This window comes from Hypoxylon trugodes (assembly GCF_022578975.1).
Source record: "Hypoxylon trugodes strain CBS 135444 unplaced genomic scaffold F4822scaffold_7, whole genome shotgun sequence".
In the NCBI taxonomy this organism is placed as follows: Eukaryota; Fungi; Ascomycota; class Sordariomycetes; order Xylariales; family Hypoxylaceae; genus Hypoxylon; species Hypoxylon trugodes.
In genome coordinates this window covers 3135143-3162462 of record NW_026250022.1, presented here as the reverse complement: position 1 = coordinate 3162462, position 27320 = coordinate 3135143, and the positions used below count along the sequence as shown (strand labels likewise).

The following is a 27320-nucleotide window of genomic DNA, read 5'->3' as shown; positions in this document are numbered from 1 at the left end:
TCCTTTTTATTGTGGCGAAGGATATCAAGAATGTTGAGATCACAGGACGGAATCAGGTAACACGAATATACATTGGCGTTTGAGGGGTTCGTATGTTGTAGGTGTCAGCGGCTTGAAATTGTATCCAAGTACATTACATCCAAGATAGAAGCTGGAAAGTGGAAACAGAAAGTGGAAGAAGGGGACCTCGGGCAGCGGCTTTGGGCACGGACCTAGGCCTGCATACCTAGGTACATAGGTATGTATACGCTGAACATTGAAGATTCCGGTCACACTACCTCCTTACCTAGGTACCTATGTAGTTTGTACATGCGTGTATACATGTCGCGACCTAACATATACGTATATAATAAGTATTGCTTAAATATTGCTCTAAATGTGCCATTCAATCAAATTGACTCCCATGCATACATATGTATCTATATGATAATTACGGCAACTTCATCTACATATGTAGTCACGAATTCAAGATAGTAGTAACTCTGCCAAGTATCTCTAACAGTACATACGAAGTTTGGTAGCCACGTTTTTGAGTAGGTGTGTGGAGCCCCACGGACTTTGACTTCCCCAGTTGATTTTCTCAATCGGGTAATGTCGTTCCTGGCTTAGCCTAGCCCGGCCTAGCTTTTCGTCCCGTCTCGCTAATAGTTTTATAGTTTATCAACTAACGGCAAATAAAGGTTCAATGTTAAGAGGTCAGGATCCTGAAATTCCCAGCTCTTAGGAACCGTTCTGTCAGGTACTACCTAGTACAACCTAGTGCAACCTCTAACTGGTACCACTTACACGTACCCGTCGGGTAGCTACAGACTTTTCCGGGGGTGAGCTTCAACTCATGCCTACCTAAGGTCTTTCCTTCTTCGTTCTCCGGGTAATGCGCACAGAACACCAACGCGGTTTCATTTCATCACCAATTCTAATACATACATACATTTTTTCTGCGTCACTCCAAGATTCTCCCCTTTTTATCCTCTATTAGTTCCTAGCACTTGGAACTTGTCATTTTATCATTGTTATTATTGCTGCTGCCGTTGCTGCTTCCATCAATAGCTGCAATACTTGTTCTTAATACCAATCATGCCTTTCCAAATCTAATCCTCTTTCTTTTTCTTTTTTTCTCACCTAAGAATGCTTACTGTCATTCATGAATGAACCAATCAATCTGTGATTATTGTACGCCAACAATGCGACACAGCACTAGTACCAGACTCGCGAGCGACGGGAACCATTCAGACCTCCGAGCTACCGTTGACTTCGGTAGCAGGATAGATTACCACAACAGCCTACTCGCTCAGGCCCGACAGCAGCACGAATCCGCGCGACCTCGAAGGCCGCACGAACCGCACCAATGTCACTCCAGCCAGAATCATTCGCGCGGTTCTCTTCTACAATGGTTGCCACTATCTAATACCCGGAAGACGGGAACGACAGCAAACAATAGCAATAATAATAACACCATAAAGAGGTGTAGGACGAAGAACGAAAAGGATCAAAGCAACGCCGAGGTCGCGCCACTACCGCCACACCCGCATCTGACACGAAAAGATATTGAGGAATTTGAGGCTCTTCCCGTAGCTATCCGACGGAAGGTAAGCCATTCCAATCATTTTATTTTACATATCGATTTTTCCCCTTTTACATAATCATTATTGGTTTACATTTACAATTTCATACATGTATTCCCCAAAGTTATATTGTTGGCATTTTTTGTCCCTTTATTTTTTATTGCACAACATTATTCTGGACGACACGCTGTCTCTGTTACTGTCTCACGAACTGGAACGTCTTATTTGGCGTTCTCTGTGTGTGGGGTATTAATTATTATGTTTTTTTTTCTTAATTCTTATTTCCCACCGGCTCAACTCTTTCTTCTTCGGATTGGGCAGTCTACAAAAAAAGAGTTTTATGGTTGCAGAGACGCGCCGCCATAGCTGTGTGGTGGTAAGCTTCTCTACCAATTAAAACTCTCGTACAGACAATAGGAAGGGGATACAGAGGGTACGGAGGGTACGAAAAGGGGGGGGGGGGTTTGCCAATGAACTTGCCTAGCACGTTCGCTTATAGGCTGCTAGCTTAGCGGCGGCGGCCAGCGAGCGACAAGTAGCTAAGCAGCCAACCAACCCGACCTATCCTGCCTGTCTGACTAGTCCACCTACCCCCCGGGCCTGCCCTAGATGGGTATAAACCAAGCTGGGTAATATCTATCGCGCTGTACATTGCAACGCTTTGGGCCATTGCGAGTGCAGGCCTGCATCTTCATGCATGCATGGGTGTCTTTACTATGCCCGTTCCTGCATCAGAGCACACTTGACCCCCGTTCCATTACATACATATCACAGATTTCCGCCAGTGTCTTTACTAAATTCTTTTGCCCCCTCTCTTCTACAGTACTTCTCCACCCTGGAACGTTTGCGTCTTGCCCAAACTTCTGGCATCCTCGACACCCCGAGCGACGCCAACAGGGACGCCCGTCGACACCATAGTAAACTTCGTGGAGCGTCTCTCAGCGCCGCCGCTCCCGGCAAGACGCTGGATCGTCCAACTACTGCTCCCTCGGGTCGCCATCACGCAGCCTCGGTCGACTCTGCGTTCCTCGCTAGACTTCCCGCTAAGATTAGAGAAAAACATCTTACTAGGGAGGAACAGCTCATAATTGCTAAACACTTGAGACAGAGCGTTATCTTGGATGCTGCCGATGAGGCTTTCTTGAAGGCGGGCCGGTTCGCGACCAGACGTCCTTCCCCTCCTCCTCACTATCCGCCGACTCTATCTTCGTCACCGCGAGCCAGCATGGAGTCAATATCCAGTGATAATGCTTCCGCCGGCGCCCCCGATGCGCTTTACGATAGCTTCCGATGGTTAGACGAAGATGACGACCTGGATCTTCGTCTTGCTCTCGACGATTACCATGTAAATTTAAAGGAATCAGTTTCTGTGCCTCCCCAGGATCCGAGACCCCCTTCATTCCGGCGACATCTATCCTTCTCCAAGATCCCGTTTGGTCGTCCGTCGATCTCTTCGAGTCGGCCTGGGACAAAAGACGCCGCGCCCCCTACCGCTCATTCAGCATCGCCGAGCCAGTTTGCTTACCCGCAGCCGGTACGACGAAAATCCAGAGCCTTATCTCTTATTACCCCAAAGCACGGTGCACACGAATCAATCTCTTCGATTGACCCAGGGGCGGCTCACTATCAAGACCCCGAGGCGCGGCTGAAATTGCGGGTCTACCTTGCTTCACCGCAAAAATTTGATGAAGCAATCGAATTTGGCTTCCCCTCAAATGATCCTCCGTCAGCAAGCACAGGCAGGGATTTATCTAATGCGCAGGGCTACTCGCGCTTTATGTTTTCTCCGGATTCGGAGAAGTTTAAGACGTTCCTCTCGGATGATCGGTCTTCTACCTACAGCGAAGATGCGTCACTCCCGGATCCTGAATCACCTAAGACCCCAAACACGCCAGACAAACATGCAGTAAAACCTCTGCAACGCTCTAGCACCAATGATTACCCGTCCAGGCTCCCGGAAGGTTATGCACAAGTACCTGCCGCTTCTCGTGAGATGACGCTGCGCATGACGCTTACCAGGCCTGATTTGAGGGCATGCGAGGACCAAATGTATGGATGGCAGAAAAATTCACGCCATTCGAGCAAACCATCCCAGATTCTAGCACTACGAGATGACATGCGTACGCCTTCTTCTTACGCCAGAGACGCTCCTAAAGAGAGCATGGATAAGATCTTTGCAGAAATCGATCAGGAGCTTGGTTCCCCGGCCTCAGCAGACAATAATGTCATGAAGCGCCTCTGGAATCGAGTACGGCGAAATTAAATGATACGGACACGGGCCAGCTATAGCGAGGTTAGCTCGGCGGAATATTCGACTATAATCCTTCGCATTATCAGCCTGGTCCTTGAAATGCATCTTAGCAACATAGCCTTCTGATTACGGAGTCTGCTATTTTCCGTCTCTTCTACTCTGTCCTTATTATCTCAGGGGTTCTCAATACCCTTTATTATTTACTTCGAAATAACGACCCTTGTGCCTTCAGAGAGTGGACGAAACGAATGACGTCGGATTGTGATAAACATCTCTAAGTTGGCGTTTATGTAATTGGAACCAATCATCATTGCCTGGAGTTATAAGGAGTTGGTATATCAGCAACTGGCGAGGTATCCAAAATGTTATTTACTGTTGCAAGGCCATTGTGTTTGCAGGCCAGCTATGAGACATCGAGACATGTGCTGGGGAAGAGCAGTGGTGAAAAAAAAAATATCCCTTATTATTATGTCCTTTTACTTTTGCTACACTACTTTCTTACTAGCCTTAAGAAATCTTGGTCACCGCAACCATTAGCCTAAATGTTGAATATATTATACTAAAGCCAGGGGACCCTGTAGATTATATTCCCCGAAGTCTTCTGATTATCGAATTTAATTATTCATTCTTCCCGCCGAGACGTGAAATAGTAGAGATAGCGCGCGCTATGTGATGCGCACAGCAGGCGGGGCATTAGGATTACTTAGACTTGGGATTTATGCGGGACACGTAGATCCAGGGGGCCTGAGCGGTGAGCCTACCAGCTCTCTCACATAATTAGCAGCGTACTTTGTAGATTTTCTTCCCAAGACGAAATAGTTGGAACGCCGGGGTGGACATGGGGCTCGAATCCTTTAAAGGGCCCTTACTTGCGAAGGTAGCGCTGGCTTCTTTTTTAGGGCATTGCTAGCGTCGCTTTCTATATAGTGCTATACCTTAGATTACCTTAGTTAGAAACTAATTTTTTTTTTTCCCCTTTCTTTCTTTTCTTTGCACATCATATATAGTGTCAGTTCGCCCAGCAGGGCAAAGCCAAGAGATTCGAGACCTGCAGGTACGGGCGTAGCGCCTTTGTGATGGATCCTTTTTAGTGTCTTTTCCCACCTTTACATTTATACCGAGGTACCTATATTAGTACCTAATCTTTTAGCTTTAGGGGATTGGCACTGAATTTTGGGGGGGGGCGCCATCCGATTTCTTGTTTTTCCCCCCTTCACTCCCTAGTGGCGCCGCTCGACGTACATTATACATACCCTACGTACATACTTAGACCAGACGCTTCCAGCTTATGGGCAAGTAGTCTGTGCGATGCTTGCAAGGTCAGACCGCCAGATTTAATACGTATGTACCTACGATAGATACGAGCATGAATCATAGGCATAAGCATAAAGTTGGTTGGTAGGACAGAGTCGACAGATTAGGTACTTGAGCCCGTGTTCGTTGTTTATGGCTTACGGGACATGGAGAATGCCGTCTCTCTATCCAGACATGCACCAAGGTATCTGGGCATGTATGTAAGGAAAGTAGCATAATGTATAATAAAACTTGTTTTTATTATTTTTTTGTCGGACGAGAAAGCCGGGCCGGATTTGATGACGATACTGGGGAGAGAATGATTTACATAAATGACTTATTACTTACATACCTAGTGCAATAATAAAAAAGGCGACAACGGAGACGGAAACGGGCTGACGGGATCTGATAAGGGTAGGTAATTTTCATAAATCACGAGCATAAAATTGGGAAAATGAGCATAATAATAAGAACGGAAAAGAATCGACAAAAGAATCCAATAGAAAACGAACACCATGCGCAAGGGGGTTTCCCTTTTAACATCTCGACGTTGTATCCCGAGCACGTTGCATGCATCTACAACTCATACATACCTAGCAGCCTAGGTAGCCCATGGAGAATTCCCTCTGTCCCTCTTCTAGGGGGTTGAGATATATACATACGTAGTATAGAGTTGGAAGAGGAAAGAAGACAAGGTATGTGGCTGACTAGATCGGATTGATGACCATATTTTGTTGTTCCTGCATTTCTTTCATCTATAGGTACATATCCATATCCATCCATCCAGGAGTATCGGACGCGTCGGCCGACAGCCTTTCGCATCTTAAAGAGTCATATATACCACGTGGATATTCGACAGTAATTATCAATAACCATGCAAGGTCCAGGAGTGAACTTTCGTCTAATATAAATAGAAAACTCACCCGTAAGAAGTGTGAAGCTGTTGCAGAACCAAGTAACTTGTAAGATATTGTAGCCTGAATGTACAAATTGCCCACTATCCGGCATTTTGCGCCGTACTTAAGCGACGAATCCACGCATGCGAAAAATAGGAGAAATCCACGTGGACATAGATACACTTCTCAGTTATTGCGCATTGTATACCATAAGGAAAGTAGGGCATGAGAGGATTCTATTCGTCTACACTATTCTATCCATCCAACTGGAACAATGCCTCCGATCCGATGCGCAACTACACGACCATCTAGCTTATACGGTAGGTAGTAAATTAGATAAGGGAAAAAAGCTGATACACAAATTCCACTGTCAGTATACAAGCTTACGTACAGTAAGCAAGCAAACCACCCCTATTACTCCTAGACTCTAATAGCGATGCTAATCACAAAAAAGGAAACCCAAGAACTTGTCTTTACCATCGTACTTGTTACACTGGTTAGTTGTAGATGGCCCCCGCCACCGTCCATGATGATGGCTACGGCTCTTACACCTATACCACTCCACCCCCTAAATTGCCATGAATTTCCTAAACCCTGCCGGTACGCCTCCTGAGTTGCTAATACATTTGCTTTTCCCCACCACCAACCCGAGGCAACAACGGAAGTAGTATCTCATTGCTCAAACTTCGTCGTCACTATCATCACCGAGAAGCTCCCCTTCATCTTCATCCACGATGGCGTAGTCACCTCGTCCGCGGGCGAAACTATCCCTTGTCGTGAATCTTCGCTGGCTGCCCCCGCGTAGCCAGCTATACCGACCGCCGCTGTCTCCCCTACCCCTGATTTTATCTATCACAGAGCTGGCGGCACGCCATAAGCCGCCTACGACAAGAGGCAAGGCACCAACAACCGCAACCACTGCCGAAACAGCAACCACGGGGTACTTAACCAACGGCGATTCGCTATCAAGACCGCCTTGTTCGCCGAGTCGAATCTGTCCAAACTTGCTTTGCCAGTTGCGGTAAACCCACCAGCCAGCCGCTGCAGCAAAACCCATGGGAACAACAATAGCAATGAAGAGACCAATGCCTGAAATACCACGTGCTTTTTCGAACTCTTCCTCATGGCCAGGGCAGGCATGGGGCGTGAGTGCCTTGTCGGGCTCGAAACCTCCTTTACAAGTCGTCAAGGGAATTCGGCGGAAGCCGCTGGGTTCGTAGTATTCAAATTCGTCGGGGTTCTCCTTACATACACGCTCAGGGTCAAGGGGTTCAAGACCCTCGACTAATGTGCAATATCCGTGATTATCCAGTTCGTAGTTATAATCACTAGTGACATAGTTAGCTACTGACACGTAGTTTGTAGGCAATGCTCTCATTTCTATACTCACCATTCGAAGTCCTGTCGGGTACACTCGCAGTTTTCGGTGCCGTACAAAGGTTCAAGCTTGCGAGTATTATAGCATTTTCTGTCCTTCTTTTTGCGTAGATAATAGTTCTTATGGCCAAATAGACAGTGGTTTTCCTGCAAAGGATGTTCGGGTGACCATAATTCGTAGTCGGATTTTTCCCGGTCCTCGTCATCCTTACATGGCTCGGACGCTAGACCCGAGAAGTCGAGGTTGACAGTGAAAAGCTTGTCCCCTTGCTTGCCCCATAGGATGAAATTACTGGACGAACCAGATCGTAGAGTTGTGATATCGGTAATGACCATTTCACCTTCTGAGAAAGTGTAGTCTTCCCAGGTATCACCGCGATCAAGCGAGTAGGATATGGCCTTGGACCGCGTGTTCCTCTGTGCGAGGACAAGGATGGATCCTTGGTCGCCGATAGACCATGTCCAACCTCCCTTCTTCACCATCTTCCAGGTCAATCCAGCGTCGGCCGTCATGAACGTGTCAGCATCTTTGGGATCGCCGAGAATGGGGCCGACGTTGCCGAGACCAAACATGATGCCGATTGCCGACTCGGACGAATACGTCTTCCTATGATCTACTCGTTCAGTATAGCCATGAAGATGCAGGGCACATGACTCGTCGCCCGTCTTGCTATAACAGCTGAATTCATTGCCGTCGAGATCCCGTTCTGGAGGGGGCAAGAATGCCCACTGCGATCCATCGTTGTGGCTGATTTTCGTCTGGAGTCTCTTCCGCTCCGATTCGCTGCCCCTATTCTCAACGGTGTTAACCAGCACAACACCTTGCAAGCCAAGCATCTTCTCGAAGTCAACAAAGTATTCATTGTCACAGTTGACACCGGCAATGCTTAGGACGTAAGATGTTCCATTTGAATTGCTCTTAAGGATTGATCCGTAGCGGTGGTTTTCCTCGGATTCAGTCACCACGAACAGATTGATAGCATGTGTTGAGCTATCTAGTACGGTGTAGTCATCCGTATGGGGGATCTCCACGTTGTATGGGAAATGGGCTGGCGCATAGTCCCGTCCGTTTAGACTAGCGAGGGCGTTGAGATAGGTCCCTTCGTCTGTTTTATTTTCTGTTGCGACAACAATGAACTCGGCCATTTTCGCAAATTCGGTGACGTTCTGAACAGCTGCGCTCATTTGGTACCTCGGAAAATCATCACTATAGGAAAGCTCAAAGGGATTATCTACTTCGTTGTCTTCACGCTTCTTTCCGAGGCAAACGATCTGTGTTAGATTACGGAACTGGTACGCCGTTGAGCCCGTGAAGTCGCATCTCTTGACAAATCGCTTGATCGTTTCCCAGTTATCGCCGCGATCCTTGGAAAGGGAGGCTTCGATGTGGCAGCCGCTATCATGACATTTCTGCCCATGCCATATAAGCCAATCTGGCCGATTGGGGTGAAATTTCAGTGGTTCATTCGTGGAGGGATCTGGCGGGTCTCGCGTTTCAAAGTAGTCGAAATGTCGACCGCGGTCGACTGTATAGAAGACTTTGTTTTTCTTTGTCAAGAAGAAGGCTCTATCCTTGACATAAGGATGAGTCAAGATATTATGAATTCCTTCTTTTCCGGGGAGCTTGGCCTTCGTCCAGTTCTTGCCGTGATCATGTGTGACGTAAATATCGCCCGCCAGTCCAGTGGTGGCCTTGTATGGTCTAGCGATGATTGTCTCGTCAAACTCATCCAGTTCACCACGCTCGAAGTAGTGTTTATCGAATAAATTATAATCACCATCGAATGGCCATTGGATATGCTCGATCTCATTACTCCCAGGCTTGTTTGACGGGCTCTTGGCATCGGAGCACTTCCACTCCTTCTGTTTATCTTTCTGTTCACCCCCACTACGCTCGCACTCGTTTCCAGGGATGAGACGCCAACCGGAAGAACCCATGAATTTCTCATCTGGGTCGTCTGCCGTGCAAGCGCCCTCGGGGGGCACAAGAGATGCAGCCAACTTGCATTCGTCCCCGTCGCGCACAAAATTAAAATCACACTCAAAATCAACATCGGTACACTCACACGGAGTAAAATCAGGGGTAATGATCTCAAACTCATGCTTAACGAAGCACTCGGCGTCCTTCTGCCGCCTGTGGAATTTTTGCTTGTGGCCCATCACACAACCTGGATTACCCTCGTCATCTAGCTTAGCATACCAGTCTTCCATCTGGCTTTCCTTGCAGGTATCCTCGTGTAGGCCCTCGAAATTGATCGAGATCATATAGGATCCAGTTGGTGACGTCCTTGGCCCCTTTCGAGCAGTCAGAAGAAATTTTAGGCTAGTCGAGTCTGGGGTCGTTTGTAGCGTATAGGGATGGATACTTAAACCATCCGGCAATTCTGTTGTCTCCCAGTTCTTCCCATGGTCCAAAGAATATCTAATCTCTTTTACGTCATCCTCTTTGCTATCCCTGATAGCGAGGAGAATAGACCCTTCGTCTCCAAACTCGTATTTATGTGGTCCTTTAGGACCTTCAATCCACGTTCTTCCGGCGTCATCTGAAATATAGAGGCGCGAGTCCCAGTAGCCTTTAAGATGGCCACCATGGTTACCATTGCCCATGATGAGGCCTGGCGCTGGGCTCGAAAAGACGGGGCCGACGTTGTTGATCTCAGTGACAGAGTGTAAATGAACTTCCTCGTCTCCTGTCTTGACGGACTCAAAAGTTCTACCATCGTCGAAAGTGATCTTAGTCTTGATCTTCTTGTCTTCTTCCCCGTCCTGTACTTCTTTCCAGTTATCGACCTGGTTTAGTAAAAAAATACCCTGGATGTTAGAGACTTTTTCGAAGTCGACAAAAGAACCCATATTGCGATTTGTATGCTCGGCATTCCTGGTAAAGTAGGTACCGTTTGAATTGCTAGTCAGCAGTGTGCCCATGGAATTGGACAACCGCCTGCTCGACCTGACGTCGATCTGAATGCTATAATTGGTACTCTCTAATACTGTGTACGAGGCTTCGAGGAGAGGGTGGTCGTGGGGGAAGACAGCACGGTGCCACTTTAGCGTATCGCCGCTTACGAATAGGGCCATCTCAGCCGTATTGAGTGAGCTAACAGCTACTAGGAGAAACTTCTTGACTTCAACTATGCTCACGATACCTCGGACAGAGCTATCTCCGATCAAATTCGGCTCGAATTCCTGAATAACACCGTCCGCAGCCTCGGCGCTGAAAAAATTGTCGGAAATCAAAAGACGGTTGTCCTCCTGCGGAGAAAAAATACCTCCCCTAACGATACACAATATTCTCTGCGCGTCGAGGTCTTCCTGGCCCGAAGAAAAGAGTGGCGATGACTTAGCCCACCAACAGCCCTGAGTACGTCCGCGTAAGAATTTGGCATCGGACTCGAAATTATCGGTGGTATACATGACAACCTCTTCGCAGAGGTCTGCCAAAGGACAGTCCATGCCGGTAAACATAATCTTGTCCTTGTCGCCAGCGTGGAAGCTCATCCAGTGACCAATTGTACCGATGAAATTGCTCGTGTACGCGTCGGTAAAGAAGGTTTTCCATGTTTCTCCTTTATCATCTGTCTTCCAGTGGACGTTGCCATGGGTAAGAATATAGGCGCGATCCGGATCGTACTCGTGCATAACTATGGCGGCGGCTTTGTCGTGCTCGATGCCATCCGCCTTGGACCAATTTGCGCCTCCATCGGTCGATCGCCAAACAGTGCCAACCAAAGCTTCTTGAAATAGGACAACGTTGGAGCGCTTGAAATAGTTCAGGCTTCTCGGAATAGGTGGGTTTTCGAATTCTCTGGCGACGATGGTCGGGCCGTTTTTCGCGTGGACAATCGATGCTGTCCATAAAAGGGTCGATAGAATGAGGAAAACCGACCACAGCGAAGCCGCAGGCCCCGAAGCTCCCCTGGCCCTCATGGTTACGTGGTTTTTTATGATAACGTGGAGGTCATGACAGAGAGTTCGGTTCCACGGCGAGTGGATTAGAAATGGATATGGTTAGATGGCTCGTGGAAGGGCAGCGGATGAAGGGATTTGGACTAGCACAGTGTTGAAAACAGGCAGAAGAGCTACGTATTAGTGTGATAATGGTACAATAAAAAAAAGATGATTTGACCGTTTATTTCTCCAGGAATTCTAGTAGAAAGAGTAAAAAGGAAAGAGATGATGGGTTGAAAATGGCTTGACGTCGAATATCGATCACAGCGTTAAGTGTCATCAACAGTTCAAGTTGTTAATCTGTTAGTATGTACTTGGTCAAAGTCTCAGCTTTCCCAAATGCGCCGCGCGGACTTTCAAGGATTAGAAGCAAAAGCTCTAACATTGGTACAAGTATCCGCCTACGTAGCCGCTCGTACTTACCAATCGAGTAATTACATAATATAGATACTTAGGTACATACGCGCTATTAGGGGCTCAGCTCCTGTGTTTTGCCACAAGTCCAATGTTGCCTTTGTGGCTTTTCCAATCGGGCAGGTACATGAATACCTAGTTACTTACTCACGTATTTATACATGAATGATTTGCATAATCGTTGACGTAGAAATTTAATTGGAGACATAAAGTAGACATTGGTGAATGCGCAGCGAGAAATAATGCCTAATAAGTATAATTGACGTCAAATTTACCCACCCCTAGTCGAGCCGGAACGCCAGAACGCTAGGAATTCTTCATATTTCATTGCAAATGCACTCCTTATTTTCTCATAGGGAAAGTTAGTGATGAGGTTGATGAAAGTCCATATGGGTTGTACATATAACAAATAAAGCTGATTAATAAGCGTTATTCGTAACAGTGCCTGCATCTTTGCATAAGATCTAGATGTCTCAAAGTCCAGATAATCTACTATTAATACATGTAGTAAAGAACATTCAACGTCGTTTATATAATAGCTGAACTATATTTTGAGTTGGCTCTTAAAACGATCGTGTCAGCATGTTTAGCCTCGACCCTCTATTTCGTCTGAAACGAGCCAAATCCCTGCAATACTTGAAACACACCTTTCCTAAAAGGTCAAGGCGTCTTTTCTATGCTGCATATGTACTATGCGTATCGATCCAGTTTAGGTACGCCACTATTTTCCCGAGGTATGGGGTACTTCTGCTTTGGTATTGTTCCAGTTACATTTTGATTTAGGAAAATGATATGCTATTTACTTGATGGTCTTTTATATTTCATTCTTATCCTGATCTTTCTAGAACAATGACAAGTACATGTATAGACCCTCTTAAAGTAACCTCAAATGTAGGTAGGTATAGCACAGCCTATCATCAGCTTTATAGAAAGCCACCGTGGGGGCTTTGTTTTGGAACTCCTGAACCCCTCGCCCCACCCATTAAATCTCCGGGCATAAATTGGTAACAACAATACGACAGCCGGCGACTTGTTAGTGTAAGTGTCATTTCTTATACAACAATGTTCTAGTTGAAGAGGTACCCAGTTCCGTGTATCAACGTGTTTGTTAGCAACTAATCAGTCTATATGTTATAAACACTCATATAAACATCTATGATATCTGTAACATAGATATTTAGGCTAAGACAATTGGAATTATGCATCCGTCCATCTATACAGGTGTATACTATTACAAGGCTCGAGGTAATATACTAATGAACAAATCGAGAGATTGGAATAATAATAGTAAACTTTAGGTTCGCACTTCCAGGGGACGGGACGGAACACCTGGGCTGCCAGGCTAGAACGGCTAGATCGACTAGACAGGGTTCGTGGTTGTAAACAGAAGGAAAGTGATAAGTGTGTCTCAGGTTCCTTCCCTTTTAATTACTTCTTACCTCACGTACCTTACGTACCTCAACGTACATACAAACATACAACATCTCGGGGTTGTACAAGGAAGGCTAGTACCTAAATAGGTTATTTACTCCTCCTAAGTTCCTGCCGCAACCACATTTGTATCTATTTCATCCCGGTTTTTCGTCCTGTCCAGTAACGCGACACCTTTTTCTAACCTTTTTTTTTATTCCCCTTTTCTAACACATCCATCCTTTGTCTCTCATCCCTCTTCGCTTTCCATCTACCTTCTCGCCTGCTTACGGTATAGTCGCCTCTTCTATCGATGGTTGCTTACCTTACCTTACCTGTTTAAACGTTTGATATAAAACACGCATAGCGCACACACATCCAGAGTCGCATACCAATTACTTTACGCGTCGCCTAAGCCGAACGGATCTACCTTACCATGGCGCTGGCGGCTTTATACAAGCAGTTTCTTGCTGCGCCAGATGCATCCCAACTAGCTGACGAGGCTGCCCTCCATTATATCACAACCACAACTAGCTTTAAGGGTCCCGCCGAAATTTTGAAACACTTCAACACTGCGGCCAAACAACTCAAGAAGAAAAAGGAAGACTTGCTTTTCGTTGTCGAAAATCAGAATGCTGTTGTCGCCGAGATTAACACGGAAGTTGAGTTCGCTATCAACGGTGGGCCTTACCTACCTGGTCTAGACGACAACTTTGTAGCAGACAACACTGTCTATTTTCCAATTGTAGGTTCCAGTGTTTGATATGCTTATATCTGCTGGTTAACTAATTTGCGACTCAGACACACATTGTCACCTTTGACAACAGTGGCAAGATCCAACAGATTCGCCAGACCTGGGACCAAGGCTCTTTGCTCAAGCAGCTTGGTGTCATCGGCAAGTTAGGTCGCAATTGGCCTATTCGTGACACTAAAGACCAGATTAAATTGATCCAGGCGTGCGTAAAGACATCCAACGATGCCAACCCGGACCAAGATTCTTATAGTCTTGCTGTTCGCTCTCGTGGCAATTCGACCAACGTCCTGCGCGATCCTCATGCTTCTCTGTCCTTATTCGCTCCGCGCGAAGAAATTGACGAGAGTATAGCCTCCGTCATCTCCCCTAGGGGTGGAGCCCGACCGCGACAGCGCGATTTCACCGAGATTCTGGGTGATGAACCGGTTGAAGCTCCTGGTCGCGAACGATCCGAGTCGCCGAGTAAGGCGGTTGCTCCCAAAGCCGGCGCCGACAAGAAGTTTCAACCTAGCCGTCTATTTGGGGAAGAAGAGGGCTTGGACGAGCCTAACTCGCCGGAGGCCACCGCATCCCCCAATCGTCACTATCGCCCCAACCCCAAGAAGTACAATCACTTCGATTTTGGTGACGGTTCTGACGAGCCTGAGAACCTACCTCAACCAAGTGATCCTGCTCCCAAAAAGACTAAGCATACTAGCCAATGGTCTTTCGATGACTTCACAACTCCACACAAAGCCAAGCCATCCAAGTTTTTGCAACAGCAAAATGTGCGCCACTGGGGAACTGAGGACGACGAAGTCCAGGACAGTCCCGTGCGCAAGGCCGCACCCGGCAAGCCTCGTCGCGACGCCGAGACCCACTTCGAATTCGTTGACGATGGCATCCCCAGTGGTGAACCCCGTGCTTCGCGACCTCGTGGTGCCACTCAAAACACAGAGCTCGGCTTATACAAGAACAACTTGTACAGCGAGGAAGGAAACGGATCGGCTCCTGCCGGCGAGCCTAAGCCCCTAGGAGCTATCACAAACCTCAAGGACCGTGGCCGAGATTTCGAGGCTCATTGGAAAATGGTCGACGATTCACCCGGAGCGAAGGTGCAACCTAAGCCTGTGGTAGGGGAAGATACGAAGAAGGTTGTCAAGATGATGGACGCCAACTGGACGAACTACGAACAATCTCCTGTGCAAAAGGAGAACAAACCCGTTGTGGTGCCAGGCCGTTCTAGAGCCGATGGAGACCGAGGAATCCACATCGGCGGCGATGGAATGGGCGGTGGTAAGGGCTCCAACCGTAACTGGCTATTCGGCGACGACGTAGACGAGGACCACCCAGTTCAACCTGTTCAAAGGCCAGGAACCAGGAAACCCAAGCCCGCGACCGCAAGATCAGACTTTGATTGGGAATTTTAGGCGACCCGGCGTAATCATAAACGCTAAGAAAACGTTCGTACCCTCAAGTGCGAACGGCAATTGACGCGAACATTTATTTTTACTACGAACGGAAATGCCTAGATGTCGCTTATGAATTAATGAGAAGAATGCCAGGAAGACGAGACAATTTTTGTTTTATTTTGTACCTACGCCTGTAGACATGGAGGAGAGCAACAGGAATATCATGCTCGGAACAGAGGACGATCAACCTCCGAACCCTGTTTGAGTATCAGTTTTTCATAGGTATAGAATGGCTGTGCCTAGTTTGACGATAGCATTTGATGTTGGAGAGTTATTGTATCAATTTGGCGACTGTACGCTACGACGGTTAGGCCTGTCGGGATGGGTTTATGAGCCTACTTCTGTTGTCATTGCTATTCTTCGATTCCTGGCTGTACAATCGTCTACTTCGCTATGTACATTCTGTCAGCCCGCACATAACTTATTTTATCTACTTTCTCCTGTAATGGCACATAAATAACAAAAAATGAATCAACAGGAATATGTGATTCTTGCATCGTGACTTAGTTTGATTATAGACTCGACAGGTTAATAATAGTAGTATTAAGGCCGAGTATCACAACGCATCACCAGTCTACCTATCATAAAATCATTATCACTTAATAAAATCCTAAAAATGTTTCAATTAACAACGAACATATTTGATACTTTGCGAGATATTAACTAAATTAATAAAATTAAACGCAAGATAGAATCTATCTAGATTCTACATATATGAACATTGTAACCAAACGCCTCGCTCCCATACCTAACAAGTATCTAACTATCGTACAGTTTATCCCTTCTTTCTCTCTCACCAAAAAGCAAAAACACCTAAACACCCATCTAATGTCATGACGTAAGCTAATCCCCTTTTCCCTCTTTGGCGACCTCCCTATTCCTAAAAAGCAACACAAGGGATACATATCCTTTATCAACACAACAACTTATAGATCTTCTTCCACCTCGGCCATCCCCTCCTCTCCTCCGCCTCCTGCGCGAGCAGAATCGGGAGATTGAAATCTCTTCTTCCCGTATCGATATCCATATCAGCTGTTTTAATAAACGAAGTACGGGTATACAACCGATGCGCGACATAAAACAGAATCACGACAGGCGCCGCGGTATACTGCAGGAAGAAATTATTCGCTAGCTGGGCAGCGCTCTGTTCCTGCCAACCGACAGGCCACGCGCCGACCCAGAACTGGGCAATGAGCACCATGATATTGAAAAACAAGCCGAGGTACGATCCAAAGACGCCGCATTGCGACTGGAACGCTAGTTCTCGTACGCTATGACCGCGACGGGCCCACGCGCGGCGGAAGCGGATGTGCGCTAGACAGATGGAGGCCCAGGTGAAGATGGATGAAAGTCCGGAGATGGCGGTGAGCCAGTTGAGTACGACGCTTTGGTCTTTTAATTCGGCGAGGTATGCTAGAAACCCTAGCGAGGATGCGACAACGACGGAAACTAAGGGCCGTCCGCGACGGTCGACGTAGGATAGGATTTTCGGTGCTTGGTTCTGGTCCGCGAGCGCGGCAAGGGTACGCGAGGAGCCGAAAACGGAAGAATTTCCGACGGAGAGAACGGCAATCAAGATAACGACGTTCATGACCGAGGGGAGCACTTCGATTCCCGCATTTTCGATTGCGATGACAAAAGGAGATGCTGCGGCGGATGTGCCGGGGATCAGTAGGCGTGGGTCATCGTATGGCACAAGCAACCCAATAAGAAACAGTGCCACGATATAGAATAATGTTATACGCCAAAATACCTGCTTGATAGCCGTGGGAAGTGATTTTCGAGGGTTCGCTGTTTCCGCCGCGGCAAGTCCGACTAATTCCGTACCGGCAAAGGCGAAAGCGGAGGTGACAAAGACACTGCAAAGACCTTTGAAGCCGTTGTGGAACGCGCCTGGAGTCCGCCAATACAAACCCCCAATATATCCACCACCCGGAACACCTCCGATATTCAAGACAATACCTAGCAAGCTTGAGGTAGGAAGGTCAGTAAAGACAGAATTCTATCCAAATAGATTGGCGAAGGGAAGCCTTACATGAAGCCAATTACAGCAACAACTTTAATGATAGCGAAGATAAATTCGGCCTCACCATATCCCTTGACACCAAATAGATTAATCCCGACAACAGCGGATAAGAACACGGTCACAAAAATAGCTTTGTTAAGATCGGGGTTCCAATATGTTATGGTTATAGATGCAGCGATGATTTCGAGCGGTAATGCGACTAGCCATTGCAATGCGTAACTAGTAAGTGGTGTAAGTCATATCTTCAAGTCTATTATAGGGGACGAGCGCAGCCAATTAGGAGAAGACATACTTCCAACCCATTGCAAAGCCCCACGAAGGGTCCAGAAAACGTGTCGAATAGGCAGAGAAGGACCCTGCTACTGGAAAGCAGACAGCAAGTTCGCCGAGGGCTTGGACGGTGCAATACAACATGCAACCGATGAAGAGATATGCGATAAGCAACGAAGCTGGTCCACCAGCCTCGAGAGCGCGACCTGAAGAAACAAACAATCCAGTTCCTTTTCAATTGACGTTCAATCAGTCTAGTCCTCGGTACTTAAAAATTGGGACGAGCCGGTATAAAGGTCTTAAGTACCTATAGATCCACCTATCGCAATCATCTGCAAATGGCGACCCTTCAACTTCCGTGCAAGGTGCGATTGCGCCGTCTGCAAATTCGCCAATCTTACATCATAGTAATGTGGTTGCGACCCTCTTGCGCTTCCGCTTAACATAGGGTGGAGTTGTGCGGCTTCGGCGGCGTGGATCTCGTCGAGAGGGTCTTCGGGCGTTACGCGCTGGCTGGGGTCTCGTCGGAATCCGTCGACTAGCCGATCGAAGAATCGCGGGGGCACTGTGTCTTCGTATAGAGGTTCCCGCATGGTATAGCTGCTCCCGTGCGCGAGGGAGTCCTCCTTAATGGGAAATATATTCATCTCGATGTCGCGATTGGACGGCGGCATGATGAGGATAGTTCATTGGAGTGTCCGCCGCCGTGGCGGGGGGCACGTGCCCGTCGACAATCGAATAAGACAGGATAATAGAGGTGAGTGTTTTCGAGGAGGTATAATCGGCGAGGCTGACGGAGGCATGCGGTCGATTGGGGAGGATATAAAGGTTAATGATGCGAAAACGAGATGATAGAAAGAAAAGGCGAGATATGGAGGAAGTTGAGGGTATACGATATACAGAGGATTGGACGTCTTATCGGCCACTGTAGCTAATTGCGGACATACCCTGGTTACCTAATGGCAGAATGGCTAGAACCCCTGTCGAAGGCTTAGTGAAAGAGAGATAACGTGCGTACATGGGGCTGATGGGTCATTTTAGGTAATAAGATAGATCCTGCTATGATCGATGTAGATCAGATCCAGCTCTTTCCTCTTACATATATGTACACAGATCTTCTAGTAATAAAGCATCCACGTCATTAAAGACACGAGCAAACCTTGATGGTTTAAGCATGGTCGGATATGCATGCAAGTGATAAGTCAAAATTGGATACGTACCTAGGTATGTATGTACCACAGACCCAGGCAGCCAGGTAAGCCCCCCACAGCATGGTGATAACTTACTAAGTTTTGTACAGATTGGAAATGCGCCGTATAAAAATGAACATGCAGCAAACGTAAAACAACAACAACATTGAAGTCCCTTAAAAATATTACATTTACTACGCCAATGATGCTTTTAAAAACAAAAATAGTTCATGGTAATATATGCAATGCACGTCCGTAAATGCTAAATCAGTAGCTCGCTGTACGTATTTCATTTAATTATTTTCCCATCCGCATCCCTTGGCTTTCGCTTCCAGCCTGTCGAAAATAATTGGCCCATGTCAAACCGCGGGAGCGGGTGCGCCTCCGTGTTAATGACAATCTTATCCAAGGGAAGAAGGTCGTCTGGTGAGAAGAGGAGATAGAAGTATTTCAATGTCTCCGCCTAGAAAAAAAAAAGTATTCAAATTAGTAAATGGGGACATTAAATATGCGGGATGTTTGGTTAACAACTTACTAGCCAAAAGCTCTCCATGTTATCACGTAATACTGGAGGCGCTTTATTCGCATTCGAAAGACTTGAGAACCCACCGCCATCCTGGACAGCAGTATGGTTCATAAATGATTTAAACATCTCCCAACCCCATTCACGATACTTAATGTCTCCGGTAATTCTCCACATGTAGAAGAGACTTTCTACCGTCTCCGGCCGCTGTAAATTGTGGACATCCATGGCGTGGACGTTGTAGTCTTTCCGCCATGTCGCGTTAGGGTCTTCGTCAAACTCGGCAGGAGGATGGTGTGGAGCGGATTCAGGGAGAGGCGGACTGGCGATGTTGAAGTAGGTGATTTCTGCGGCCAGTCCCGTGGCCATCCACTTATACATACCCCAACATGTCTGCATCAACTCCCTTGCAAGCTTCATATCGGCCTCGTTCTTCTTCGTCCATGTGGGTAGTTTCTTGGCTTCTGCTTCTGTCAAACCGCCAGTGGCGGCCAGGGCAATTGTGCCTGGCATGAAGCAAACCAGGTGGTCCATCTTAGGGGACAGATTACCCTCTAAACCGTCGGGTTTCTCTCCGATGATAGTAAACCCGGAGGGTTCTGTGTATGTAACAAGATGCTTGCGGACACCTTGTAAAGTCTCATCCCACATCTCCAAATAGATGGGTTCCTGCTTATTTGTCTGCAGGTACTGCTTGATGAGGTACTCATAATAAGAATCTCCCCGACTTCCCAATCGAATGTTGTGGCCTCTAAAAGCACCGTCACTTGCTTGAACATAGATAGGTACTAGCCCATCCTTGGCCCCATTATCATCAACGACCTGCATTACCTTCTCAGCCTTGTCCCAGAAGTACTTCTCGCCAGTCAACTTGGCAAGGTATTTAAACTCAAGCTGCAAGGTGGTTGTTTCAGCAGTGGATGATGCGCCGCCTTCGTCGTGAGCTGGTATACCTTCGTACTTAGCAAGGTTTACACTCGCATAGGGAACACCAGACGGCGAGTCGAAGGCGGACACAAGCCTATCAGCCAGATCCTTTGCCTTCTCTAGATAAAGGTCCTCTCCAGGTGCACCAGGATCATCCTCGTTTAGCGGCGCCAGAGTAGGAAACTCGTTGGACAGATAGTGAGCCGACAAGAGACCACCTAACATACGTATAGTCGTCTCGAAAGTGCTGACATCTTGATCCTGATCGTAGGAGAGCGTATTTGAAATCCACTGCCTCGCGTGGGCGACTCGGGAGGTAAGGTTCATCAAAATCATGGTATCTAACGCGTCCACAATGATCCAACCCATCCCTTGCGGGGCCATCTGCTTACCCTTCTTGGAGACCGGGTGAAATTCATCATAACCTATAAACAACTTAGCAAGTACCGTTCTATACCATAAAAATAATTTTGAAGATAGGCATCCTACCCCAAGCGTATCTGTCGTAAGCGTCCCAGCTTAACGTAAAGGCTTCAACAACACGTTCCCTCCTCCCAGGCCAATCAGCATTCTTCCCTGACTCGGAACCTGCCGTAAGCCAACTCCATATAGGTTTCGAAGATACAGCGGTCTCATGGTGGCGGCCGAAAGCGCCAAAATAGTACAATATAAATATTATCAGGAATATAGGTCCAAGTATCCGCTTTCTTCGCCAGAGGGGCCTGGCTCGTTGAGAGGGCGGATATGCGTATGGCTTGTCTTTGTACATGGGGAGGCCGTTTCGATCGTCGAAGAGGCCGCCAACTCGATCTTGTACACCCCGAAGTATTCCCGAGTTCCTGTTGTTGTTGTTGTTGTTGGGATGCGAGGCTCTTCCACCTCGAGCGGTAACCGCTGTATTGCCCCAAACGTGGTCCTCCACTATCCTCTGCGGGTTTCCAAAAGAAGGAACATTTTTAGGAACGGTAAATGACATGTCAAAATCGTCAACGGCTTGTTTGCCTTTCTCGATAGCATTAATACTGGCCTCGACGGCGCGTTCGGTGAGGTCGACAGCAGCTCGCGATGCGGTGGTTTTAAGGATGGAGAGAGCACTCTTTCGATGGAGACCGAACGGGTCGCGAACGTTCATGGAGCAAAGCGTAGCGACGACAAAGGACCAGCATTAGCAACGAATTCGTCGGGTATGAAATTCGTATGGGGAATTGGCAATTCGATCGTAGGAATCGTGGAATACGTTAGGAATTACACGTGCATCCGACGCTGAAGGTTGCAGTACCCGAGAAAATTAAGATGATAAGAATGTTGACAAGATCATCTTTGCTTTCTTAATTAGTCTTCAATATTGTCTCTCTTCGTGGCGTCCCTATTTGAAATTTCTCCCCCAATCGCAACAGACACTTAGGGAAAAAAAGAGAAGGGGAATGTGTGAGATCTAGGACCTACCTATATTAAAAATAGTGTATACCTATATGTTTAGCAGGTCGTAGTTACCGATTGAGGACACTCAGCCAGTTCCTTCTTCGACGTGTACCATTTCCAATGTACAATCCATGTATGTAGTAAAATACAGGGGTTCTTGTTGTACGTAATTGCCGCCTTGCCGCCTATCCGGCAAAGAAGGTACTTCAAGTTTACTGTTGAAACCCGTATTAAGCGCACATTTCCAGATGTACCTCTACCGTACCCCACACCTAGTTATAACCCCCACAAATTAATTTGGATGCAACATTGAACTTAGCATAGTAAGGTACCTGTCAGCCTGTTTGGTCTGAGATCGGGTACCCTGAAGTAAATACTTCCACATGCAGAGATTCATTGTTTGAAGCTCTAAAAAGTTTCGCGCTTCACTTGATCACACCTATATATTTTATTTTTAGTAAGCTATTCCATTTTCAACAGCTTGCTTCGCCCTCGAGGACTGCACCAACACTTTAAAATTGGATCAAGGGAACAAGCAAACACACATCTCGATCCCGCCGCCAAGTTCAGATCTGCATACTACCTACCTAGCCGCCTAGGTACTCGCCTATGTACCTACATACACCCATAGGTAACACTGCTTGTTAGGCGACATTTTTGGGATCGGTAAAGGGTGACAGTAGCAAAGACGACCGGTCGATTTGCCAACATGAACGGTTCTAATGTTCACCGTTCATCATATCAATGCTACCCGTACTTGACTAAGGAGGAGTTTGCTGAGGTGTGCCACTACTTAGATAGGAGGTACTGCCGGGCCACACTAGGTCCCCTGAGAAAACTATGGCGACTCCATGTTCATACAGCACTGAATTTGGATCCTGACAATGGTCCAGGGTGCTCTACCTTCCTCCAGATCACTCGACCTCTAGATGATGGAACCAGTACCGACCTTGTAGCCAAGTTGGGGGACTTTTCTTTGGGGGGAGACGAAGATTTCAGTATGGAACTGAATGTGGATGATGGTGTAGTTGAGATGGAAGACTCGGACAAGGTCAGTTGACCAACCCCCTATATTATTCGTCGGATTGTATCCTGATTACTAATATATTTATAGGAGGTTCTCTCTAGATTGCGATCTCGAGCAAACTTCCAAACTCCAAACGTCAAGTACGAGATACACCTTCATCCGACGTATCGTGCACCTTGTCTCTGGTTCAGTCTACACAACTTACCACCTGGTGAGTCGGCATTCGATGTTGAGACCGTGTTCCGCCATTTAGTTCCCGAGCAGTTCAAGGACTCACTCCGAAGAATTGGTCCTATAGGTGGCATCTCAATCGATGTAGGTATATCTTCTGCGCTGTTCAATAAGTCAATCCTTTGTTCTTGCATTGGGTATTTTATTTTCTCTCTACCTTATCACTAATTGTGACGTGTACAGCATCACCCCATGACTGGAATTCCTTCATTCTTCGTCCACCCATGTGTTCTTGGAGAAGCCATGACTGGGTTTGATTGCTCCAAGGAAGACTATCTTATGGTATGGCTGGGTCTTGTGGGGGGATGCGTCGGGCTCTGGGTCCCTAGGGAGATGGCCACCGAGGTGGGATGATATTAAGCCGCAAATCGGAAGCGGGATGGTCAACGGCCTATAGCTGGATAATCGAAACGGATCGCCTTTTTGGGGGCGTCTATTCGTAGGGTATTGTGGTAACAGATCTTCATTCATCATCGCTGTCCTCTTCCATTGCCACATCTTCATCACTGTCTTCCTCTTCCTCCTCGTCACGAGGCCGCTTTTGTCCGCGTGTATCCGGGCTATTCGCATCCCTCATGACCTGATCGGAATTCTGAGGCGGCTTCGCGGGGAGAACATGAGTTGGAGTGGCGGCGGCGTTGATTGTAGATGTCCCAGGCGCTGGGGCATTGAAGATGCTCTGTTGAGCTTCCGTCATCTCGACATTGGCGGCTGCGGCTGATCCAGGCATCTTGTATGTGCCGTCTAGCTTCGCGATGGTATCTGATTTCGATTTCGCATACTCGATATGCTAAGACGGAGTGTTAATTGGACGGGTTAGAATAGACGGACGTGGGAAATTAGATATAGTGCGTACCAATTCCTCGCCTAGAAATTTAAATCCTTCCAAAGATCTCATAGCCTGAGTCGCTGCTTGTACATCGCGAAAGACAATGTGAGCTTGACCGCGCATCTTCATGGTCTTCAGAGCTACCACATCGAGGACCGGACCGAAAGTCGAGAATAGCATGTAAAGCGCAGTCTTTAGATCAGTCTTGTTTATTTTTCGCGACGGTACATTCTTAACGTAGAGCCTATGCTTAGAATTAGCAAGTTTGTAGAATGGGTACAGAATTCGGATAACCTACGTCTGGTTGGGAGGTGTCGGAGGTATCTTGACACCGGTTCTGGGAGGTTGGCCACGCGCAGCGATGGTAGTGGTAGCCATTGTAATGGAGTACTTATAATGACGAAATTGGACGAGTTTTTACCCCTTTCGCGTCACTGATCGCAAGTTCGTTTTATACTTGGACGAGGCTATGAGCACCGTAAGTTGTTCGTAAAATTGTTGAGTTTGTGTGATGATCGCGATTCAATATTCAATATTGTAAAAAGCACGTACCTGTCCTAGGTACCTGGGTACTTTTTTTTTCTTCTAAGGCTGGATCGGAAACTCAAACATGATCCGCCGATATGAAGCCACAATTAGTGGGGGTACTTAGTGGCTTGATCAGTGACGCACGTCTGTCTGCACTGCCCACCCCACCTTTCAAGGTTCCCACTACAATTGGGACCAGTCAACTCCCAGCCGCGTTACTTACAGACCTCCTTTCTTATTCCTTAATACCTTAACCCTTTTAGAAATTCGAGACCAGCTCTGACGTGGTAGTAGAGAGCTATACTCCTACCACTGACCCTTAAAAAATAATACCTAGGTAACAACGTCAGACAAAAAGAAAAGGCATCCCCAACATGGCTGCTCCTGAGGTTCATCATCTCTTCCATCGTCCTATTGCCGACCATTCATTCTCGGCCGATCGCAAGACATTGGCCGTAGCCAAAGACTCTACTATCGAGTTATACGGCAAAGTCGGTAGTGCTTTCAAGTTGAAGGATGAATTGAAAGGTCACGATAAGACTATTACCGGTATTGACATTGCTCCTGAAAGTGGCCGTATTGTCACATGCTCTCAAGGTCTATCTACCCTCACCTATGATGTAAAGTTTTTTTTTTAATGTTTTTCTAATATGAACATACAGATCGTAATGCTCTAGTTTGGGAACCTTCGCCTACTGGTTACAAGCCAACTTTGGTGCTTCTTAGAATTGCCCGGGCAGCTACATTTGTGCGTTGGTCTCCATCTGAGACCAAGTTCGCCGTCGGATCTGGTGATCGGGTTATTGCTATCTGCTACTTTGAGGAAGAGAACGATTGGTGGGTCTCCAAGCATTTAAAGAAGCCTATTCGGAGTACCATCACCACTGTTAGTTGGCATCCTAACTCAGTGCTACTCGCCGCTGGTTCTACCGACGCCCATGCGAGAGTCTTCTCAAGCTTCATCAAAGGTGTCGACGCTCGCCCGGAACCTAGCGTCTGGGGTGAACGTCTACCTTTCAACACCGTCTGTGGAGAGTTTCTCAATAACTCTGCTGGATGGGTAAACTCTGTCGCATTCTCTCCCAGCGGTGATGCCCTCGCTTTTGCTGCTCATGATAGTAGTATTACTGTCGTCTACCCTACCGGTCCCGAACAACCCCCGAGAGCTGTTATTAGCGTCAACACTCAACTCCTGCCCTTCATGAGCTTAATCTGGAATGGTGAGAGTGAAATCATTGCGGCTGGATATGACTGCGAGGCATTCAGGTTCAGAGGTGATGCATCTGGGTGGCAACTGAGCGGCACATTAGAATCCAAAGGGAAATCTGGACCAGGTGATGCTCGAGAAGATTCTGCATTGAATATGTTCCGGCAGATGGATTTGAAAGGAAAAGTCAAAGATGACACTCAGCTAAAGACCGTTCACCAGAACACCATCACAACAGTGCGTGCCTACGAATCCAACGGTGGATCTGTCAGCAAATTTAGCAGTAAGTCCATTCTTCCCTTTTAGAATGCTATATTGTGTCGTGAGGCTAATATGAGATGCAGCAAGTGGTGTTGATGGTAGAATTGTCATCTGGCATACATAGGTTCAAAGACAATAAACACAGATGTTAACTTGAGGTGTTTCAAGACACGTTTATCACCCTTTGTTCTCGTCGCATAATGTCTCTGTCTCTATCGCGCTTACATGAAATTTCACTGCGTAAATTATGAGTTCCATGAATTTCTAGAAGTGCGCAGTTTATCCAACCTAAATACCGTATTTATACTGAAAATTTCCCTTCAAAGACACAATATATTATATCTTCCATACTCAATCATGCAATCCAAACCGCCGTCGCCAAGTGATTTCGTGTACCAAAAGAATCGTAATTCATCTGCTTCCATGGATGAAAAACCAAGCGGAGGGGAATTCCCGGTGCCTCCCCCCTCATCAGAAGAACACCACGCAGGAGTAGCACCTACAAATCGATGTGCTACATGTCCAGACAACCGCTCATTCAATAAACACTGCCAAACGATCAATCCTCATCACATGTGGCAATCTCAGGATGCGATGTTACAACCCAAGCAACCCCCTCCCCCACAATATCATACTCCCTGCATACATCAGGGTGCCATGTCTTCTCCGTATCTTCCCAACCCAGCACAGCCTCCCTTGAGCCTGACAATTACCGTGGCCCCGGATAGCCAAACCATGAGCATCCCAAATGATAACGCCGGACGAATAGACCATATCTACACCGTGGTCAGCTCTGTGCATGATATCTGTCTACAGTCGACTAAAACATACCTCGATACACATCTAGTAAATCGTCAAGCAAGAGGAAGTAATCCACCACCATACTCGGACCGATTTCGAAGTCATAGCCACAGTAGCAACATGGATACTACGTCTCCGCCCGACAACAACGATAACTCTGATTCCCTAATCCCACCGTCCACCAATTCTCTCCTCAAGAACGCCAGTAGCATCTGCAACATGCTATGGAATAAATCACAAAGAGACCGCCTCGACGTCCTGAACGTAGAACTCATGACCGTCAACATCATGGGACAACTCCTAAACTGGGCTGAGACCATAGCACTCGGTGATTACCATGAGTGGTATGGAGCCGTAAGGGATGCCGAGGTCGCATTACGAAATGTAATCGACGCGGGACTAAATCTTTGCGCTTGGTTGAATGTCCCAGGAGGCATAAGGGACATGGAAGCATTAGCTACAGAAGAAGGATTCGGTTTACGTGAAGAAAGAGCTGAGTGCGAGGTTGGCATTGGGGGATATGGGTGTTAGTGGAGAAAAAGAGAAGTTAGAGAAACATGAAAAGGAGTTTATGTCAGCAATGACCGGCACCGACCCAAAAATTGGATGAGAAGCGTTGTATTATATGACCACTATTAATACAGGTAAATCCTAACTGTTAGCAATATGAAATCCTGATAACTACACTTCACAAACGACCTAAGGCATACTACTAGGTA

The 27320-nt window shown here is 47.0% G+C and overlaps 9 protein-coding genes across 9 annotated transcripts; 5 read left to right on the top strand and 4 right to left on the bottom strand.

The window, feature by feature from the left end:
* The first annotated feature begins 653 nt into the window (after positions 1-653).
* Positions 654-4434, top strand: F4822DRAFT_411984 (uncharacterized protein). Its single transcript, XM_051458915.1, has 2 exons — positions 654-1589; positions 2389-4434. The coding sequence occupies exons 1-2, from the start codon at positions 1149-1151 to the stop codon at positions 3826-3828; spliced, it is 1881 nt and encodes a 626-aa protein (XP_051312833.1). The 5' UTR covers positions 654-1148; the 3' UTR covers positions 3829-4434.
* Positions 4435-6560: 2126 nt separating this feature from the next.
* Positions 6561-11467, bottom strand: F4822DRAFT_333240 (Oligoxyloglucan reducing end-specific cellobiohydrolase). Its single transcript, XM_051455691.1, has 2 exons — positions 7396-11467; positions 6561-7333 (listed from the first exon to the last, which is right to left on the bottom strand). The coding sequence occupies exons 1-2, from the start codon at positions 11307-11309 to the stop codon at positions 6685-6687; spliced, it is 4563 nt and encodes a 1520-aa protein (XP_051312832.1). The 5' UTR covers positions 11310-11467; the 3' UTR covers positions 6561-6684.
* A 1958-nt stretch (positions 11468-13425) lies between these two features.
* Positions 13426-15453, top strand: F4822DRAFT_333232 (uncharacterized protein). The gene is made up of 2 exons (XM_051455690.1): positions 13426-13899; positions 13956-15453. The coding sequence occupies exons 1-2, from the start codon at positions 13591-13593 to the stop codon at positions 15315-15317; spliced, it is 1671 nt and encodes a 556-aa protein (XP_051312831.1). The 5' UTR covers positions 13426-13590; the 3' UTR covers positions 15318-15453.
* Positions 15454-15958: 505 nt separating this feature from the next.
* On the bottom strand, positions 15959-18842 carry F4822DRAFT_333179 (amino acid permease). Its single transcript, XM_051455688.1, has 4 exons — positions 17963-18842; positions 17678-17885; positions 17395-17604; positions 15959-17329 (listed from the first exon to the last, which is right to left on the bottom strand). Exons 1-4 carry the CDS (start codon positions 18327-18329, stop codon positions 16273-16275), a joined length of 1842 nt encoding a protein of 613 aa, XP_051312830.1. The 5' UTR covers positions 18330-18842; the 3' UTR covers positions 15959-16272.
* Positions 18843-18975: 133 nt separating this feature from the next.
* F4822DRAFT_333186 (glycoside hydrolase family 47 protein) lies at positions 18976-21599 on the bottom strand. The gene is made up of 3 exons (XM_051455689.1): positions 20785-21599; positions 19381-20720; positions 18976-19308 (listed from the first exon to the last, which is right to left on the bottom strand). Exons 1-3 carry the CDS (start codon positions 21425-21427, stop codon positions 19135-19137), a joined length of 2157 nt encoding a protein of 718 aa, XP_051312829.1. The 5' UTR covers positions 21428-21599; the 3' UTR covers positions 18976-19134.
* Positions 21600-22055: 456 nt separating this feature from the next.
* On the top strand, positions 22056-23329 carry F4822DRAFT_445133 (uncharacterized protein; the record flags this gene model as incomplete). Its single annotated transcript, XM_051463345.1, has 3 exons — positions 22056-22768; positions 22832-23059; positions 23159-23329. Exons 1-3 carry the CDS (start codon positions 22427-22429, stop codon positions 23327-23329), a joined length of 741 nt encoding a protein of 246 aa, XP_051312828.1. The 5' UTR covers positions 22056-22426.
* F4822DRAFT_333166 (RNA-binding domain-containing protein) lies at positions 23250-24342 on the bottom strand. Its single transcript, XM_051455687.1, has 3 exons — positions 24103-24342; positions 23832-24048; positions 23250-23765 (listed from the first exon to the last, which is right to left on the bottom strand). The coding sequence occupies exons 1-3, from the start codon at positions 24180-24182 to the stop codon at positions 23439-23441; spliced, it is 624 nt and encodes a 207-aa protein (XP_051312827.1). The 5' UTR covers positions 24183-24342; the 3' UTR covers positions 23250-23438.
* A 171-nt stretch (positions 24343-24513) lies between these two features.
* Positions 24514-26147, top strand: F4822DRAFT_411966 (actin-related protein 2/3 complex, subunit 1). Its single transcript, XM_051458914.1, has 3 exons — positions 24514-24929; positions 24995-25822; positions 25884-26147. Exons 1-3 carry the CDS (start codon positions 24707-24709, stop codon positions 25922-25924), a joined length of 1092 nt encoding a protein of 363 aa, XP_051312826.1. The 5' UTR covers positions 24514-24706; the 3' UTR covers positions 25925-26147.
* F4822DRAFT_411964 (uncharacterized protein) lies at positions 26148-27316 on the top strand. Its single transcript, XM_051458913.1, has one exon. It carries the CDS (start codon positions 26158-26160, stop codon positions 27130-27132), a length of 975 nt encoding a protein of 324 aa, XP_051312825.1. The 5' UTR covers positions 26148-26157; the 3' UTR covers positions 27133-27316.
* Positions 27317-27320: the final 4 nt, after the last annotated feature.